Source organism: Balaenoptera ricei, chromosome 8 (assembly GCF_028023285.1).
Source record: "Balaenoptera ricei isolate mBalRic1 chromosome 8, mBalRic1.hap2, whole genome shotgun sequence".
NCBI lineage: Eukaryota > Metazoa > Chordata > Mammalia > Artiodactyla > Balaenopteridae > Balaenoptera > Balaenoptera ricei.
Genome location: NC_082646.1, coordinates 112,377,599 through 112,396,751, shown reverse-complemented (window position 1 = coordinate 112,396,751; position 19,153 = coordinate 112,377,599). Strand labels below are relative to the sequence as shown.

Sequence of the window (19,153 nt, the reverse complement as noted above, 5' to 3'; positions counted from 1 at the left end):
ATTAATTTCTCCTTCACTGTTGAAATAATTTTGCTAGATATAAAATTCTTAACTCGGGACTTCCCTGGTGGTCCAGTGGTTAAGACTTCGCCTTCCAATGCAGGGGGGTGCAGGTTTGATCCCTGGTCTGGGAGCTAAGATCCCACATGCCTCGTGGCCGTAAAACCAAAACAGAAGCAGTATTGTAACAAATTCAGTAAAGACTTTAAAAATGGTCCACATCAAAAAAAAAATCTTTAAAAAAAATTCTTAACTCAGTTTTTGATATTTGTTTTCCTCTTTAAGCACTTTAAAAATTTTATCCCATTCCCTTCTGGCCTCCATGCTTTCTAATGAGAAATCTGCTGTTAATCTTACTGACTACCCCTGTATGTGATGAGGCAGTTCTCTCACTCCTTTCACAATTCTGTCGTTATCTTTCAACAGTTTGATTATGATTTGTTTCTTGGAGTTCACTGAGCTTCTTGGAGGTTTAGATTCATGTCTTCCATCGAATTTGAGAAGTTAGCTATTATTTCTTCAAATATTCTTCCTTCCCCTTCCTGTCTCACCTCTCCTTCTGGGATTCCCATTATGGATATGTTGTTATGCTTGATGATATGCCACAGGTCCCAGAGGGTCTGTTCATTTTTCCTTCCGCTCCTCAGACTGGATAATATAGATTGACCTATCTTCAAGTTCCCTGATTTTTCTTCAGCTCAAATATGCTAATGAAACCCTCTAGTAAGTGTTTCACATCAATTGTTATACTTTTCCAGAATTTAATTCCTTTTTATAATTTCTCTCTTTATTGACATTGTCTAGTCATTCATACATCATTCCTTTAGTTCTTTGTCTACAGGTTCCTTCAGTTCTTTGAACCTATTTAAGAAAGTTGATTTAAACTCTTTACTAGTAAGCTCAGTGTCTGTACTTCCTCAGAGATGGTTGCTGTTAATTTCTTCTGTGAATGAGCCATACTTTCTTGCTTCTTCACATATTTCATAATTTTTGGTTGAAAACTGGCTATTTCGGATATTATATATATAACTCTAGAGAGTAGATTCTTTCCCCTTCTCAGGATTTTTTTTTTCTTGCTATGAGCTGTAACTCTTTAGGGACTTCTATTTTTTTGACATCTGTATTCTTTGCCATGTGTGGTTCCTAAAGCCACTGTTCCGCTTGTGTTCAGCTGGTGTTTTGACAGAGACTTCCTTGAGTGCCAGGAGTCAGAGAGAGGGAGAGGAAGGAAAAAAGTGAAAGAACTCTCCCAGCCTTTGCAGTTTAGCTATGTGCTGGGGCAATCCTTCAAGATTTGGCCAGGCTGTTTACAACTCTGCCTCCACCTTCACTTCCTGTTTGAGGTGGGCACAGAGATGAGTCAGAAGTGAAAGCTTAGTGTGTTCTCAGGACTTTTCTGAGCATGCATCCTGCCCTGGGCATGCTCTTGACTTTCTCAAGTTTTCAGTGTTACACAGGTGTCTTAGAATGGCCTGATTTCTCAGAGACACTCTTTCCCCAGCTTTTCCTCCCGGGCTTTCCGTGCTCTATTGTATGCCTTAACTGTAATCTTTTCCCCAGGCGGCTGCGATTTGTTTGACTCCCTTACAGTGTTTTCAAGGAATGTCCACCATTTTCATTTGAGAGTTCCCTTGTAGAGGAAACCAGGGCAATCACCTTCAGGCAGCCTCCAGACAATACAGAACGGACACATTGTTTGAGCATAAGATCTGCTCTGCTCCCTTCAGAACCAGGGATCAGGGTCCCATACTGCGAATGTGGGCAGCCATCTTCAAGACTGCTAGTGAGTGGGGGACGGGGTGTTGCAAAGACAAGTAAAACTGCCACAGAGCTTTCCGATCATGTTTAAATTGCCTGTTTCACGGTTGGGTGTTCACTTGGGTGCCGTAAACCTTTGACTGCTTTCTAGAGTTCTGACAAAGTTGACTCTGACAGATTTTACTTCATTTCTCAGCGTTTCTGTGAAGGGAAGGATCCTCAGAGGTACCTACTCCTCCATTTTTGCTGAGGTCGCTCGCTTTCCTAATGTGTTTGGACTGGGCATTTTAAGCCTCATCTCCTGACTTTTCATCTGGAGGCTTGCAGTGATGGGCAGGTGGCTATAGCGCTGTTGGACTTTGGCTCATTTCTCCATTCACAGGTAATTTGAAGGCCACAGTACTCTGTTTCCTAGTGCTGCGAAAGGCATGGGTCGTGTATGGTCTTATTTGCACTCCTTGTTGGTTTTATGCTTTGCGGGGGAGGACACGTATGGAGATTTGAAACCAGAGGGAAGGGGAGCGGCATGCCGCTTTGTCCCCTAAACTGCCTGGAAACCTTTTAAAATTATGCCTTTTTCTTAGCGCCTATGTCTAATCCATCAGCGGGCCTTGTCAACTTTCTGGACTTTGCCCGCTCCTTGCCTGCTCTGCAGCTGCCTCCCTGGTCAGAGCTGCTTCCACTTCTCTGCCTGGGTTGTTCCCCTCCCCTCCTCACCCATCCGCTTCCTCTCCTGCCTCCTCTCCTCCATTCTCCACACGGCAGCCCAAGGGAGTTCGTTAGAGCAGACCTTGCTGCTCTCCTACTGAGAGCACGCCAGCAGCTTCCCGTCGCACGGTCGTGGGTCAGTTTCCCTGGATCCAGAGCCCACCCTGGGAATCCGTGTTGCAAGTCGCTCGTTGGGGGAGAGCTCTATGGTGGGCAGCTGGGAAGCTGCAGAGAACACTCCTCAGAGTTCTTCCACCAGCTGCTCAAGGAGCTTAGGGTGTTTATCTCTCACTGCCGAGAGCTGCCTCTCAGGGGGTTCGTTCTGCGTCACTTCTGGCCTGCCCTGTGTGTGGCTCAGCAGGCCCCCGAGGTCAGAGATAGCGCTCGGGAAGGCATCTGGCAGGATTGCGTTAAGAAGCCTTTGGTGCTTATGGAACGTGAGTGCTGAGGGTACCTGGGTGGGGCCCCTGTGCTGCCTGTGTGTCCTTGAGAACAGGGATCACGTGTTCCTTACCTCTGTGTCCCTGATGCCTGCCATACGGCAGGGTCTCCGAGATTTGCTACGCTGTCGGACCCAGCTGGGGTCTCGGGTCTCCCACAGCCAGTCAACACCAGCCATGTGGCCCTCTGCTGTCTGCAACAGGCTGCTTCCTCAGTAGGCGCCGTCCTCGTTTCTCCATGCTTTTTCTGATTATTGGACATTTCCTCATGTTCGGCCCACTAGGAGGCCAGCAGCATTGGAATGGGGACTCCGGGGCCACACCAGACAGAGGCCACCATGTCTCTTCCCGAAGTGGTGTTTGCGCAAACTCGGCGGGGGCGGGGTCGTAGCTGAGAGTCCCCTGCAGGGCCCCTTGCCCTCTCCTTGCCTCCCGGTGCTCCTGCAGCCAGCAGGGACCGGGTGGGGGAGCCAGGCTGAGCTGATTCTTTTTGACATCAGTTGTTAACATAATTTTGATGTTAAGCCTCCCCCCGCCCCCAGCTCTGGGGTGGCTCTGACTGTGTCCAGGCTCCGGCTTGGGGAGCCATGGGGAGCCTCTCGGCCCCGGATCTGGCCTGGCTGGGAGGCGGCCTGGGAAGGGACCTGTGTTTCTCAAGCCCGCGCCCTCGGGGCCTGGGGGTGGGGCCCAAGCAGATGTCTGGATTTGGTAGCCAGGGCCTGGAGCCGGATGCTGAGAACGGGGCCTGCAACTCATTTCCCCATTAAACATTCTGAGAACATCTGCACCGGTTTCCAAGGCTTCTCCCTCACTAATTGCTTTGATTATTGTGTGAAGTTAAGAACTGGCACATTTCCGCGGTGTTGTGATGAAGGTGAAAAGATCGCTCTTAATTAGATTAAAAACATTTTTTTCTTCCTCTGTAATTTTGCCTTGAAAATCAAGGCCATTTTTTTTGTTTTCTTCATCCAAAGACCTCCAGAAACTTTCCTCCCCACCTCTCCAGAGGTTTCTTGGGAATGTCCTGTGAGCTCAACTCTTGGAGAAGACAGTGCTTAACCCAGATTCCATTGTATATTAACGTTTCCCGGGGCTGCTCTTGCTGCCGGGAACGGTCCCCTGGAACTGTGTCTTAGGAAACCTGGACGGTGACTTCCCGGAGCGTGGAGACCCCGGAGGGTCGACCGAGTTGTGTGGGTGGCTGCGTGGCTCCCCTCCCGTTTCCTGTGCTCACTCGGGGTTGACCCTCTCCGGGCTCTGTTGCTGCTGTCCTCCTCAGCGCCCCCGCTCCTTGGACCCCACCCTTGGTCCCGCAGAACCATTTCCTTTCCCTCTCAGATGTGTGTGTGCCGAGGCCTGTGAGCCCTGTGGTGAGGGGCAGCGCTGGGGGCAGGGGTCCTCGGTGCCCTCATCTCTGGGAGTGTAGAAAGCCCAGTGTCCTCCCCAGGGTTGGTCAGGATTCCCCAGGTCACCTTCGACTCTGTCCACATCACCGTCGTGCTCATGTCCAATCCACGCTGCATGCCCTTGACTGGATGTGAGATCCAGCACGTTCCACAGTTTGCTTTCAACAACCTTACAGCAGCGTCACAGCAGCAGAGAGCCGGCCTCTAGCTTTAGGGAGCCACTTTCTGAGCGCTCCCTGGGCCGTCACAGAGGTAGCTTCTCCCCACCGGCTTTTGTCTTGTACCCCCCAAGGCACCGTGCGGGACGTGCGAGTAACTCAGCTCTTGTGTAACCTTGACTCCTCAGACCCATCCCCTTGGGCTTGTGCCTCACCCCCAAGTTTGTCACACACATTCTTGAAGATTCTCTTGGTAACAAATGATGGAACCCCAACTCAATCTAGCTGAAGCACAAAAGGGACATTTTTTGGCTCACACAACTGGACCCAGCTGTTTCAGACACAGCTGGACCCCGGAGCTGGGATGATCTCGTTTGCTTGCTCTCACTCTCCCCCTTCTGTGCTCTCCGCCCACCCGCCTTGTTCCCTCTTCTTCTCCCCCTCCCTCTCCCCATTGCCCCCTGGGATGGCTGTGTCCTCAGGCAGCCACTTTCTGAAGGGGGCAAGATGGCCACCAGCTTAGCAAACCCAGCAGAAAGAGGCCATCTCTTTCCCCATCATATTTGCCAGAGTCTGGGGCCAGGCTCTCATTGGCCCCAACAGGGGGAATCAGCCATCCTCAGACCTGCCTTTGTGCCTCTGAAGGCCAAGGCCTGGGCCACAGGCCCTCTCTGGGGATGGCCAGTGAGTACCTGAATCCTGCAGCCTTGGGAGTAGGGAAAGAGCAGCCCCCCAAGGAAGATTCGAGAAGCTGTTCCCAGAAGCCAGGCCTAGCTGCTGGACAGGCAAAAACAACAGGTGTCCACTCAAGCAAGGTATTTTCCTAAGCGGAACTGGGTGCCAGCTGTGAATATGCATTTTCACTCCACTCTTTGCCCTGTTCCTGGCAGCTGTTGTGGGAATGGCTTTTACACTTTCTGTCCGTGTCCCTTACTTCTCGCCTCTGAGTGGAGACACAGGTGGCGACGCGGCAGTGCTGGCTCGTGGTCTGTGAGCCGGGCATGGGCAGCTGGCACAGACCTGGGGCCGAGGCTCAGCAATGTCACGCAGGGTCTGGCTGCAGCTGTCCGGATGCCCTGGGGAGGGGGTTCTCGTTCACAGTGCAGGATCTGCAGGGCTTTGGCAAATCCGCCAGGAGGGGGTGGATTTGGGGGGTGGGGGCGAGGCGGGTGGGTGGGAAGGGGCTTTGACTTGGGAAGGACAGGGGCAGCTTCTGTTCATCCCTGTGGAGGGAGCTGGCTTGGGGAACACGCCTGTGCCAGGCCCCGGAGGGATACGGGGGAGGTGGAAGGCGAGGTCCCCGTGCCAAGGAACTTGCACAGACCTGCGGTCCAGGCACACATAAGCCCTGCACCCAGCCAGAGGAGGGGACAATCTCTAGAGCCTTGGAAAGCTTTGTGAAGGACTTGGGTTACACCTGGGAGATTAGGCAGGCTTTTAATCAGTCACCAGCGGGAGGGCTAGGTGAAGACCCAGACACCAGAGGGACTCTCCCGGGGGCAGAGGGCAGTGGGGATGGGCTGGGGCCTTACAGCAAGTTTGACTTGGTGCTGAAGTCCTGGCCTAGTCTGTGTGACCCAGAGCATGAGTTTTAGCCTTTTTAACCTGTTTGCTTGTCTAGAAATGGGAATCAAAGCTGCCATCCCGCAGAGTTGCTGTGACAATGAAATGAGGTCATGACTGAAGCAGAAAATGGGGAAATGGGAATTCCCTTCATGCATCTTGTGGAAGCCAAGTGCGTCCCAGTGTTGGGGACAAGCTGGACTTGCTGGGAAAGTGAGGGACTCGAACAGGCAGGGGGCGGGGGCTGGATGGAAAGTCAAAAGAAGTGAGACCAGGTGCTCCTGGGCACAGAAGGTTTTGGGGACGTTTGTGGTAGGAGAGGGCACTGTTCAGGCACGTGGGCAGTTCCAGGCCAGGTGGAAGGACAGAGAATGCTCCGACATACTCTGACGTCACTCCAGGACGAGATGCGCAGGACCGTGGGACGGGGCAAGGCACAGATACGGGAGACTTCCACAAAACACTGTTTCCTGACTTGAGAAAGTATCATCCAGGATAGAACACAATAAGGAAGGAAATGAAAAGCATCCAGTCTCTTCACCTAAAGACAAACAGTTAATATTTTGATCAATTTCCTTCCAGTCTTTTTTCTGTGCCCATATTTTCAAATCACCCTATTAAGCAGGGCCACTGGCTGGAAGGAAAAATGCTGCGCTGTTTGGTTCCTGTTCTCTGGAGAGAGGGTGAGACTTGGCAGCCGGTGTCGCCAGCTGTGGTAGTCGCCACGCCAGAGGCTGCGTTCGCCATCCCAGACCTCCCATTTTCCTAGAAAACAAAATTGTTTTGTTCTGCCCTGAAAACTTAGGCCCAGATTCTGGCCTTGACAAGGCAAAGGCAGCCAAGGAATTAAAGCATTGACAACTGGGATTGTCTTATGAAAGTGTGACTTCATTGTCGCCAGGATGCAGTGCTCTTTTTCCCAAGGTCTGGCACTCCAGATGGCTCACCTAGCGTAGCTCCGGTGCCCTCCTCGGGGCCTGGGTGTCCAGATGAGTTGCCCTGATGAGTCCACCATGGGCTCGGCCCGCTCTGCAGTTGCGAGGCCAGGGCTGTGGGTTTTTTCACATCTTTGTAAAACACCCATCTCAGTCTCCTTGAAGTTGGGGATGACAAGCCAGGTCTCTTGGGACACAGCACTTAGCACAGAGCTTTGCCTGAAGGGGCGGCGTGCCACTGTGTCTGCCAAGGATTCACATCTACCCCCCAGCCCCTGCCATACTCCCTGTACCTTCTTGCAAGGGCCTGACCAGGCTACGACTGCAGGTGGGTAACGGGGAGGGTCTGCAGCCTTGATTGCTGCCTGCCTGCGGTGGGGGAGGCATACCCCACAGTCTCTGACACAGAAGCTGGGCAAAGCAGTGCCATTCCTGTTGACTTGGAAAAACCAACCTGTGGAGCCCCTCTCTTTGCCCCTTGCTGCGGGGACCCTCTGTGCTGTTCTCAGGATTAAACCAAACATCACACATTCTTTTCTGGCAGGTGCAGGCCCCACCCGCTCCCAGCAGCCAACTGATGTGCATGCTTTAATTTCCTAAAACACCAGGGCTGGGCCTTTGTCAGGGGTCAGGTGGCTCACCCTTGGCCCTGGGGCTTTGGAGATGGCACTTGTCATCTCGGATGTTTGGAAAGCAGTCCCACTTTCCAGCCACTGCTCTGCTGTTCCTTCCTTCTGTATACAAGTGATGCAGATGTAGAAATATGTATTTGTGCTCGTTTTTCCTTTCCTTTTTTTTTTTGAAAGAACATTTGAATCCTGGATGAAGTTCTAGCTCTGTCACTTGACGACTGAATAATATAACCCAGGGTACTTGAATCTCAGCCCCGAATCTCTAAAATGGGGGCTGTAAATGTTCCCGCCAGGTCCCAGACCTGAGAGCCTTTGAATGCACACGCATTCTTCAAGACTTACCCGTCACTTTCCTGTGCTCTCCGAGAATGTCACGGGCAAACAGCCCTTCACTCGGAGCCCTTCTCCAGGGTGTGACTAAGTAATGTCTGTGCGGTTTCCTGCTGGAAGTCTGCCCTCGCCCCCATGGGCTGTGAGCTCCCTGAGTTTATTTACATCTCTCTGATTGCTAGTCAGGCACAACACCTTTCCACATGTTCATCGGCCATTTGGATTCCTCTTTTGCGATGTGCTTGTCTGTTGCCCCATTTTTCATTAAGTTGCTAACATTTGTCTTATTGATATGTAGGAATTCTTTATATTTTGTGGGTACTCTTCTTCTGTGGTTGTCTTTTTACTCTTAAATGTGTTGTTTGATGATTAGGACTCAGGTTTAATGTAGTTGAATTAATCAGTCTTTTCCTTTATGGTCACTGCTTACATTTTAGAAAATCCTTCCAAACCCTGAGGTCATGAATCTGTTCTTTTAGATTCAGTCAGAAAGTCTTTATAGTTTTACTTCTCTTCATTAGTCTTCAATTGCCTGGAATGCCAAGAATGAAATGTTGATGTATGGTGTGAGGTAAGGGTCCAAGTCAACCTTCCCATGTGGACGGCCAGCTATCCCTGAGTATCCTCTTCCCACTATGTGCAGGCCACCTCTTATACACAGCAAGCATCCAGATGTGTGGGGGCTATTTCTGGACAGTCAACCCTGTCCCCTTGGGCTGTTTGTCTCTTTCTGCATTAGCACCAGACCACCTTAATGACTACTTACTTTGTAAGAGGTACCGATGTCTGGTAGAGCAAGTTCTCCTACCTTGTTGCTGTTCAAGAATTTTGTTGATTCTTGGCTTTTTGCACTTCCAGAGCAATTTTAGAATCAGCTTGCCAAGGTTCCAACACAGAAACCGTGGGATTTTTATTAAGATTTGGGGAGAATCTTTTCACTACTGAGTCTTCTAGTCAATGGAACAAAAGCATATTTCTCCATTATTTATGTCTTCTTGAATGTTGCTCGTTAAGGTTTTATAATTTCTCCTTAGAGTTCTTGTATGTCCTTAATTACATATTAAAATTTTTTGTACTACTGTATACAGGCTTTTTTTTTTTTTTTGCTTTTTATTTTTACAGAAGAGACAAAAATAGTACAGCTTTTTTTGTACTCTCACCAGCTTCCCCTAATGTTAGCATCTTATATAACCATGGTACAGTTATCAAAACTAAGAAATTAAAATTCAACAGCACTAGTAGTTAAGCTACAGTTTAGTTAATTTATCTGGATTCTCCCAGTTTAACTACTAATGTCCTTTTTCTGTCCCAGGATCCATCATTACATTTAGTCAGGTCTGCTTAGTCTCCTCCGATCCGTGAAGGCAAATCTTGGTCCCTCCTTGTTCCTCATGACCTTGACACTTTTGAGGAATACTAGTCAGGCGTCAATGTCCCTCGGTTTGGGTTTGTCACTATTTTCTCAGGATTAGACTGGTGTTATGGGTTTGGGGGGAAGAATGCCACAGAAGTGAGGTGCTCTTCTCGTTGCACCATATCAGGGCACATGATATCAACATGGTTTGTCACTGGTACTGTTAACCTTGACCCACTTGGTTAAGGTGGTGTCCGCCAGCCTGATTTAGTATTTTTCCCTTTCCACAGTCTAGTCATGAGAAGGGGGTCACCAAGTCCTGCCCACACCCAAGGGGAGGGGAGTTACGCTCTACCTCCTGCATGAGAGAATATCAAAGCGTTGGTGAACATATGTTAAAACCACCACAGCAATGAATAAATATTTGAGAGGAGATGCTTTGAAGTTTCTCCTTAAAGTTTCACCTACTAATTTTAGCATTCATCCCTGGATCTGCCTGTAGCAAATATCACTGTGGCGTTCTAATGGTGGTTTTTTTCCCTCAGTCTTTCTACATTTATTATCTGCAATTCTTCTATAAGGAAGATTTATCCCTCTCTTCCAATTATCTGTTAATTTATATCAGTATGGACTCAGGAATATTTATTTTTTTGAGCTATAATCTAATACTATTATTTTGTATAATATTATTTTTTCTTTTCCTGTTGAAGTCTTTTTTTTTTTTTAACATCTTCTTTGGAGTATAATAGCTTCACAGTGGTGTGTTAGGTTCTGCTGTAATAACAAAGTGAATCAGCTATACATACACATATATCCCCATATCCCCTCCCTCTTGCGTCTCCCTCCCACACTCCCTATCCCACCCCTCCAGGTGGACACAAAGCACCAAGCTGATCTCCCTGTGCCATGAGGCTGCTTCCCACTAGCTATCTATTTTACATTTGATAGTGTATATATGTCCATGCCACTCTCTCACTGCGTCCCAGCTTACCCTTCCCCCTCCCCATGTCCTCAAGTCCATTCTCTACGTCTGTGTCTTTATTCCTGTCCTGCTCCTAGGTTCTTCAGAACCTTTTTTTTTTTTTTTTAGATTCCATATATATGTGTTAGCATATGGTATTTGTTTTTCTCTTTCTGACTTACTTCACTCTGTATGACAGTCTCTGGGTCCATCCACCTCACTACAAACAGCTCAATTTCATTTCTTTTTATGGCTGTGTAATATTCCATTGTATATATGTGCCACATCTTCTTTATCCATTCATCTGTCGATGGACACTTAGGTTGCTTCCATGCCCTGGCTATTATAAATAGAGCTGCAATGAACATTGTGGTACATGACTCTTTTTGAATTATGGTTTTCTCAGGGTATATGCCCAGTAGTGGGATTGCTGGGTCATATGGTGGTTCTGTTTTTAGTTTTTTAAGGAACCTCCATACTGTTCGCCATAGTGGCTGTATCAATTTACATTCCCACCACCAGTGCAAGAGGGTTCCCTTTTCTCCACACCCTCTCCAGCATTTACTGTTTGTAGACTTTTTGATGATGGCCATTCTGACCGGTGTTAAGGTGATACCTCATTGTAGTTGTGATTTGTATTTCTCTAATGATTAGTGATGTTGAGCATCCTTTCATGTGTTTGTTGGCAATCTGTATATCTTCTTTGGGGAAATGTCTATTTAGGTCTTCTGCTCATTTTTGGATTGGATTGTTTGGTTTTTTTTTTTGATATTGTGCTGCATGAGCTGCTTGTATATTTTGGAGATTAATTCTTTGTCAGTTGCTTTGTTTGCAAATATTTTCTCCCATTCTGTGGGTTGTCTTTTCATCTTGTTTATGGTTTCCTTTGCTGTGCAAAAGCTTTTAAGTTTCATTAGGTCCCATTTATTTTTGTTTTTATTTCCATTTCTCCAGGAGGTGGGTCAAAAAGGATCTTCCTGTGATTTATGTCATAGAGTGTTCTTCCTATGTTTTCCTCTAAGAGTTTTATAGTGTCTGGCCTTACATTTAGGTCTTTAATTCATTTTGAGTTTACTTTTGTGTATGGTGTTAGGGAGTGTTCTAATTTCATTCTTTTACATGTAGCTGTGCAGTTTTCCCAGCACCACTTACTGAAGAGGCTGTCTTTTCTCCATTGTGTATTCTTGCCTCCTTTATCAAAAACAAGGTGACCATAGGTGCATGGGTTTATCTCTGGGCTTTCTATCCTGTTCCATTGATCTGTATTTCTGTTTTTGTGCCAGTACCATACTGTCTTGATTACTGTAGCTTTGTAGTATAGTCTGAAGTCAGGGAGCCTGATTCCTCCAGCTCCGTGTTTCTTTCTCAAGATTGCTTTGGCTATTCGGGGTCTTTTGTGTTTCCATACAAATTGTGAAATTTTTTGTTCTAGTTCTGTGGAAAATGCCATTGGTAGTTTGATAGGGATTGCATTGAATCTGTAGATTGCTTTCGGTAGTATAGTCATTTTCACAACATTGATTCTTCCAATCCAAGAACATGGTATATCTCTCCATCTGTTTGTATCATCCTTAATTTCTCTCATTGTCTTATAGTTTTCTGCATACAGGTCTTTTGTCTCCTTAGGTAGGTTTATTCCTAGGTATTTTATTCTTTTTGTTGCAGTGGTAAATGGGAGTGTTTCCTTAATTTCTCTTTCAGATTTTTCATCACTAGTGTATAGGAATGCAAGAGATTTCTGTGCATTAATTTTGTATCCTGCTACTTGACCAGATTCATTGATTAGGTCTAGTAGTTTTCTGGTAGCACCTTTAGGATTCTCTATGTGTAGTATCATGTCATCTGCAAACAGTGACAGTTTTACTTCTTTTCCGATTTGGATTCCTTTTATTTCCTTTTCTTCTCTGATTACTGTGACTAAAACTTCCAAAACTATGTTGAATAATAGTGGTGAGAGTGGGCAACCTTATCTTGTTCCTGATCTTAGTGGAAATGGTTTCAGTTTTTCACCATTGAGAACGATGTTGGCTGTGGGTTTGTCATATATGGCCCTTATTATGTTGAGGTAAGTTCCCTCTGTGCCTACTTTCTGCAGGGTTTTTATCATAAATGGGTGTTGAATTTTGTCAAAAGCTTTCTCAGCATCGATTGAGATGATCATATGGTTTTTCTCCTTCAGTTTGTTAATATGGTGTATCACATTGATTGATTTGCATATATTGAAGAATCCTTGCATTCCTGGGATAAACCCCACTTGATCATGGTGTATGATCCTTTTAATGTGCTGTTGGATTCTGTTTGCTAGTATTTTATTGAGGATTTTTGCATCTATGTTCACCAGTGATACTGGCCTGTAGTTTTCTTTTTTTGTGATTTCTTTGTCTGGTTTTGGTATCAGGGTGATGGTGGCCTCGTAGAATGAGTTTGGGAGTGTTCCTCCCTCTGCTATATTTTGGAAGAGTTTGAGAAGGATGGGTGTTAGCTCTTCTCTAAATGTTTGATATGATTCTGTATATTTTTAATATTATTTATTTTGTTGCTCAAATTGTTCTAGCTTTGGTCACTGGATTGAGAGTTCTTTTGGGTTAGTTCCTCTGTCCGTTTGACATGCCCTCATCCTTTTCATTTATTTATTTTTGAGCATTTTTTTCCTTCCTAACACTAGACAATACTTCAGGCTTATCTTACCACTGCCCTAGCCCTAGAATCACCATTCTATCAGAGAGCCCTGGTTCCTTTTACTGGAGAATGGGATTTAGAAACCAGGATCTGGGCACTAGGTGCTCATTGCTCCACGGTTGGTCACTGCTTCTAGGGCCTCTCAGTGGACAGAGCTAGGAAATATATGTATGTAAATAACCCAAGTGTACACGTATATCTGTATTTATTTGTGTCTATGTTAAACTAAATGTAAGTTCATACTGATATTTCTGACCACAGGGTTCGTTCACCACCCCCCAACTCTGTTTGTTACTTTTTTTCTGACATTGAGAATCCTGGCTCCCATTATCTATAATTATTTACTTATTTAACTCAAGTGTACCTGTAGTACCCCTATGAGAAACAAACTTACCAACTAGAATACTGTGTTTATGGCAGTTTTTTTTTTTTAACTTTAAACATATCCAATCAAAAGATTGTTTCCCAAGACTTCATAGGCCAGCTCCTTCTTCCCCTCTCCTTTTAGTGCTATGTTATGTATTCGTAATACAGAATTCACTTGTGACAGTCTGCTTTCCATCCTGGATCCTCCAACAGGCTTATTTTGGCGGGGAGGGGGGGGGTTGCATATAGTAAAATTTACTCTTGGAGATGTACAGTTCTATGGGTTTTGACAAATGCCTGGAGTCATGTACCTACCACCACAACATCATACAGAGAAGTTCCATAGCCCTAAAAATTCCATTGTGCAACTCTTTTGAAGTCAAGTACTCCCCCTCCTCTAAACACTAGCAGCCATTGATCTGTTTTATGTCCCTGTAGTTTTGCCTTTTCCAGAATGTCATATAAATGGAATCATATAATATGTAGCCTTTTGCATCTGGCTTCTTTCACTGCTTAGCAAAATGCATTCGCGATTCATCTATGTTGTTGCATGCATGAACCATTAGTTCATTTCTTTGATTGCTGGATGGAATTCCATTGTATGGATGTACCACAGTTTATCCATTCACCTACTGAAGTGCATCTTAGCTGTTTCCAGGTTTTGGCAGCTGTAAGCAAAATTGCTATACACATTTATGTACAGGTTTTTCTGAATGTAAATTTTCAGTTCACCTGGGTAAAAAACTGGGACAGGGACCAATGGGTCACAAGATAAATGTATGTTTAACTTTATGAGAAACCGCCAAACCCTCTTCCAACATGGCTGCACCATTTTGCATTCCCACCAGCAACATGTAAAAGTTCTAGTTGCTCTGCATCTTCATGAGCATATGGTATTGTCAGGCTTCGATTTCTCTTTTCTTTTCTTAATGTAAAGTGAAAAGTAAATCTCTAACCTTATTCTTTGCCAAATATCCAAAACTGACACCATTTAAAAATTTTAGTCATTCTAATATGGGTATAATGGTAGCTCACTGTGGATTTAATTTGCATTTCCCTAACAACTACTGGTATTGACTGAATTGAGCATCTTCTCATGAGCTTATTAGTAATCCATTTTTAAAACTGGGTTGTTAGCTTTCTTGTCAAGTTGCCACAGTTCCTTATATATTCTGGATAAAAGTCCTTGACCAGAGAAGTGACATGTAAACATTTTCTCCAAGTCTATGACTTGTCTTTTCATTCCCTTAGCAGTGTCTTTTACAGAGCAAATGCTTTTAATTTTGATAAAGTCCAGTTTTTCATTTTTTTTCTGCTCACAGACTGAGCTTTTGGTATCATACTTCAACACTCATTGCCAAATCCAGAGACTTTCTCCTATGTCTTCTTGAAGAGATTTTATAGTTTGTGTTTCATTTTAGTTTTTTCAGTAAGACTGCATACAATACCTTTACGTTTTCATTTTCTGATTGTTGATGATCTCCTACAGTGTGAGGTGTAAGTGCTAAATGTATTAAAATTTACACACACTCATACATTTATATTTAGGAGATGGTTGTACTACTTTGGGGTGGGGAATCCTTTCTCTTTCAAAAAGCAAAAGATAGGTATCGCTTCAAAATCATAAAAAATTTTTTATGACAAAACAACCATAATTAAGGTAAAAACACCAAAGATAGACTGGGGAAGATACTTGTGCCTCATATGCAAAAGGTTAATTATCTCTAGCATAGAAAAAAATTTCCTACAAATTGACCAACAGAAGTGAGCAAAGGATATGAACAGATAATTCCACAAGAGAAAAACCAAATAGCCTCCGAGATGCAACGGGCATCCAGCATAGAAGGAAAAACACCATGCCCGTCTTCATCTACATTTGATGGGCCCAGCAAAGGCTGCCAAAGGCCGGTGCGGGCATGGATGTGGAGAAGGTGGCATGCGCACACAGTACTGCTGGAGCCTAATTGATATGACTTCTTGGGAAGACAATCCAGCAACACCTATTAAACTTACCAAGGGAGCACCCTCTCACCTGCCTCAATATGTCAGGTTTTCATAAAGATGGATGGTGCATCATTGTCTTAAAGTAGTGGCTTAAAGCTAATGGAACCGAATGTCCATCACACATGGAATGGTTGAGTTAATTGTGGTAGATCTAAGTTACAGACTGTTACGCTACTAAAATAAGACTTAGATCCACGTCTAAATACCTGTAGAAAAATGAGATGGGCACGTTGCAGAGTGACAGGAACAGAGCCGTCACGTGTGTATAAATGCAAGTCCCACCAGATGTCAGCTGCTCTGATGCACAGAGAGGGATGAGCGAGGAATCTAGTTGGTGGTTAACGCTGATGACCTCGGGGGAGGAAGGCCTTCATGAATCTTTGAGTTGTGTCCCTTTTTACAAGTTAATTCGTTATTTTACAATAAAAACTTTAAATGGAAAAATAAAGAAGGTCCAGATTGAAAATCAGGGGACTGGTAATTATTCTTAGTCAGCCCGGAGCACTCGCATCCGATCACTGCGGGTGGGCCCAGGAATCTGCATGCGAACACCAGCCGTCGGGGTGGTTCCGGCGCCTCCCTCAGGGTGCGGGTGGTGGATGCAAGGGGCCAGGAGCTCTGTGGCTGCCCCTTCCTCCCCGGCTTGCGAGTCTCTGTGAGCAGGAGCCCTACCACCCTGGGTCTTCACTGATGCGTCGAGAGCCATCCAGCCACATGACAGTGACAGCATGGTGATGAGAGTCCGTGTCTTACCAGACCTGTGCTTGTCAGCTGCGTTCTATTTTTTTTTTTTTTAAAGGAACGCCTTTATTTATTTATTTATTTATTTATTTTTGGCTGTGTTGGGTCTTCGTTTCTGTGCGAGGCCTTTCTGTAGTTGCGGCAAGCGGGGGCCACTCTTCATCGCGGTGCGCGGGCCCCTCACTGTCGCGGCCTCTCTTGTTGCGGAGCACAGGCTCCAGACGCGCAGGCTCAGTAGTTGTGGCGCACGGGCCCAGTTGCTCCACGGCATGTGGGATCCTCCCAGACCAGGGCTCGAACCCGCGTCCCCTGCATTGGCAGGCAGATTCTCAACCACTGCGCCACCAGGGAAGCCCTGTGTTCTGTTCTTGACCTGAACGTCTGGTGTGAACCTGGGGAGAGGCCCAGACAGCTGAGCTCAGCCCAGGCACAGTCCTCACTCTGAGGAGGTGTCATCGGCTCTCAGTTGCTCCTTGACCATCGTGGCCTCAGGCACGTGGGGGCCATCGTGACGCCCCCCCCCCCCCGCCAGTCCTCTGTGCTGAGGCTTCATACACCATCTCCACTCCTCACCCAGCCCTGCGAGTAGATATCTTACCCGTTTGTGGGAAGGCTCCAGGGGCACAGGTCTGCCCCACAGCCAGGGTAGCAGGTTTGGGTGAGCATCTCAGTTCTGAGCGACCCTGGGCCCCCTCTGCCATCAAGCCTTCCACGGAAGCCTAACGTGCTGTCCCGCATCTTTCCCCACAGTGAAAAAGAGCCCCACGCTGCTGGAAGTGAGCACGGCCCATTTCATGAGAACCAACAGCTTTGCTGAGGACCTGGACCTGGAAGGGGAGACTCTGCTGGCGCCCATCACCCACGTGTCGCAGTGAGTGTCCGCTCACCCAGGGGTGAGGAGCTAGAAGGGCGCGGGGCTCAGCGCTGGACCAGGGCTCAGGTCTACTCACCCAGTGCCCACCACTCGCTGCCTGCCCTCAGCAACCTGGGGCCACCGACCACCAGGGGCTGGCCTCGGTGCCCGGGCACCAAGCGGGGAGGAGAGCAAGGGCATTTCCCGCCGAGTCTGGGAACATGATCCTCTTGTTTTGACTTCTGGAAAACCAGACTGATCATTTCCCACTTGTTTTCGTGCTTTGAGCGTCTGAGAAGATTGTTTTTCTCTCCCCTAGCCCCCTCCCCTGCCCCCCAAAAAAGAGACGACTTTGTTTTTCGCATTTCTCCGGTGGAACCCTGGCCAAAGCCACGGGGCAGATGCCGACTGCTGTCTGCCAGTTGCCGCTGCTGTCCTCAGGGGCTCCTTCAGGTGGAGGAAATGGCTGATTTTCCACGCCTTCCAGTTGGCCGGCCCCCGAGGCACAGCTGGCCTGGGACGCATGCCCGGCCTCCCCCACCGTCGCGGTACCGCCAGGCCAATCCCTGGGGCCCGGCCATGGTGTGATTCCCCTCCGACGTGACTCAGTGCTCCCGGCTAGGGCACCCAGTGGTGACAGCCTGTGGCGGGGTCAGTGGGACACTCAGGCCCATTCTGGCCACTGCCCCACTGGGGATTCCCCTAGAGAAGTCTTTCTGTGTTGGGATGTGTGAGCGGCGCTCTCAGCCCTTCTGACAGTCACTTGCTGGCCTTCTTTCCTTCTCTCTGCGGAGTCACTGAAGCGTGTTTCGGCTCTCCGGACTCTCTAAGGGTCTCGAGGTTGTCCTGAACCATGTGCATCTCTCTGGAAGTGAGGCCCCAGGCTGGCTGCCTTTGCTGCCGGCCAGGTGTGGCCTTTGCCTTGCAGATGACTGAGGAATCGGGACCCGAACTGCAGGGCCTCCTGGCTGCTGTGTAATCAGAGGACTGACAGAGTCGGGGAGCCAGAGTGACAGGAGGGTAGGACTGTCTCAAGGTGGTACCATGATCAGACAGGATGGCCTACCGTCCTTCCAGGCCCCCAGGCTCACAGGGAGGTTGAGAGCGCCCCATCAATAGCAGGGTGTGCACAGAAAGCATTCCCAGGCTCGGTGGAAGCCACCCAGGTCACTGTGAAGCAGGGTTATTCGTCCTCGTGGACCCGGCACCGGAGCAAGCTTCCAGGCCACCCCTGGGAATGTGGCTCTGACCTCTGGGCCCATCCTGGAGATGACCTGATAGGCTCACTTGATAAATGGGCAAGGGCAGAGGCGTGAGCAGTGGCGGGTGCCGGGTGGGATGGGCAGGTGCAGGTCAGCGTCCCGAGGCAGAATGCCAGCTTGCCACTCTGGCTGAGGCCTGTACCGAATCTGGGGCCCAAAGGACCCCGAAGTGGCAAAAGTTGCAGTCTTGCGGCTGGTGTCTGCAACACAGGTGGCAGTGCCTGCTCAGAGCGAGGACGGCCAGGAGCCTGCTGGGAACCGCGACCCTCACGCGGGCGGACACTACCCGGGCCTCACTGTGCCGCTCAGCGTGCCCCTTCCTGGCCTCCTGGCCGCTCTCCTCCCGTCAGAGCTCACTCTCCTTCGTTCTCTCCGCTGTGGCCTGGCCCCCAGAATGCACACGCAAGGAGTTGCCCCCCCGGCTGGACAGGGCCATCGCCCACCATCCATGCAGCGGGGCGGTCAGTCTTCACCAGCTCCCCGGGCCCTGCAGGGCCCCTGCAGAGAGGCCCAGGGTGAGGGTGGTGAGACTGGGGACCGAGGTGGCCCAAAGCCAAGCTCACAGCTGCCTTGCGCAGTCCCCCCTTTTGAAGCGAGGTCCATGTGTGTTGGCATCTGCGTGCACCAAGTTTCCCAAGGCTGGAGGCCGCCCACCTGCCCAGGGAGCCCCAGGAGGGAACTCAAGCCAGTGTAGCTGCATCGTCAGAGGAGCCCGGCTATTTCTTGTCTTCCCTCCTCCAAGACAGAGGCCCCAAGCTCTCTGCTTGCTGTGGGCCTGGGGCATCACCAACCAGAGAGCCTGTGGTGGGCCTTCTCGGTCCAGCAGTCCCATGGCGTGGCCCGCTGGCTGTGGCAGGAGTGGTCACCTCCAGCGCTGGTTGGGCCTAGGCAGTCCTCACCCAGTGGAGTCCTCGCCCCAGAACCTGTGACGGCCTTTCCCAGTACAGACCCTGGAGATGAGCCAGCTGGGAAGGTGGGAAGGAGCCTAGGCGTGGTGCTAGGA

General features: G+C 48.3%; 1 protein-coding gene across 5 annotated transcripts in view; it reads left to right on the top strand.

Moving 5' to 3' along the window:
* KCNQ1 (potassium voltage-gated channel subfamily Q member 1) overlaps positions 1-19,153 on the top strand; it is a 350,251-nt gene that overhangs the window by 147,542 nt on the left and 183,556 nt on the right. For all 5 annotated transcript variants that reach the window (XM_059932319.1, XM_059932318.1, XM_059932316.1 and 2 more), the window contains one exon: positions 16,786-16,906. In XM_059932319.1, the coding sequence (XP_059788302.1) occupies positions 16,786-16,906 (121 nt within the window). The remainder of the gene's footprint in view (positions 1-16,785; positions 16,907-19,153) is intronic.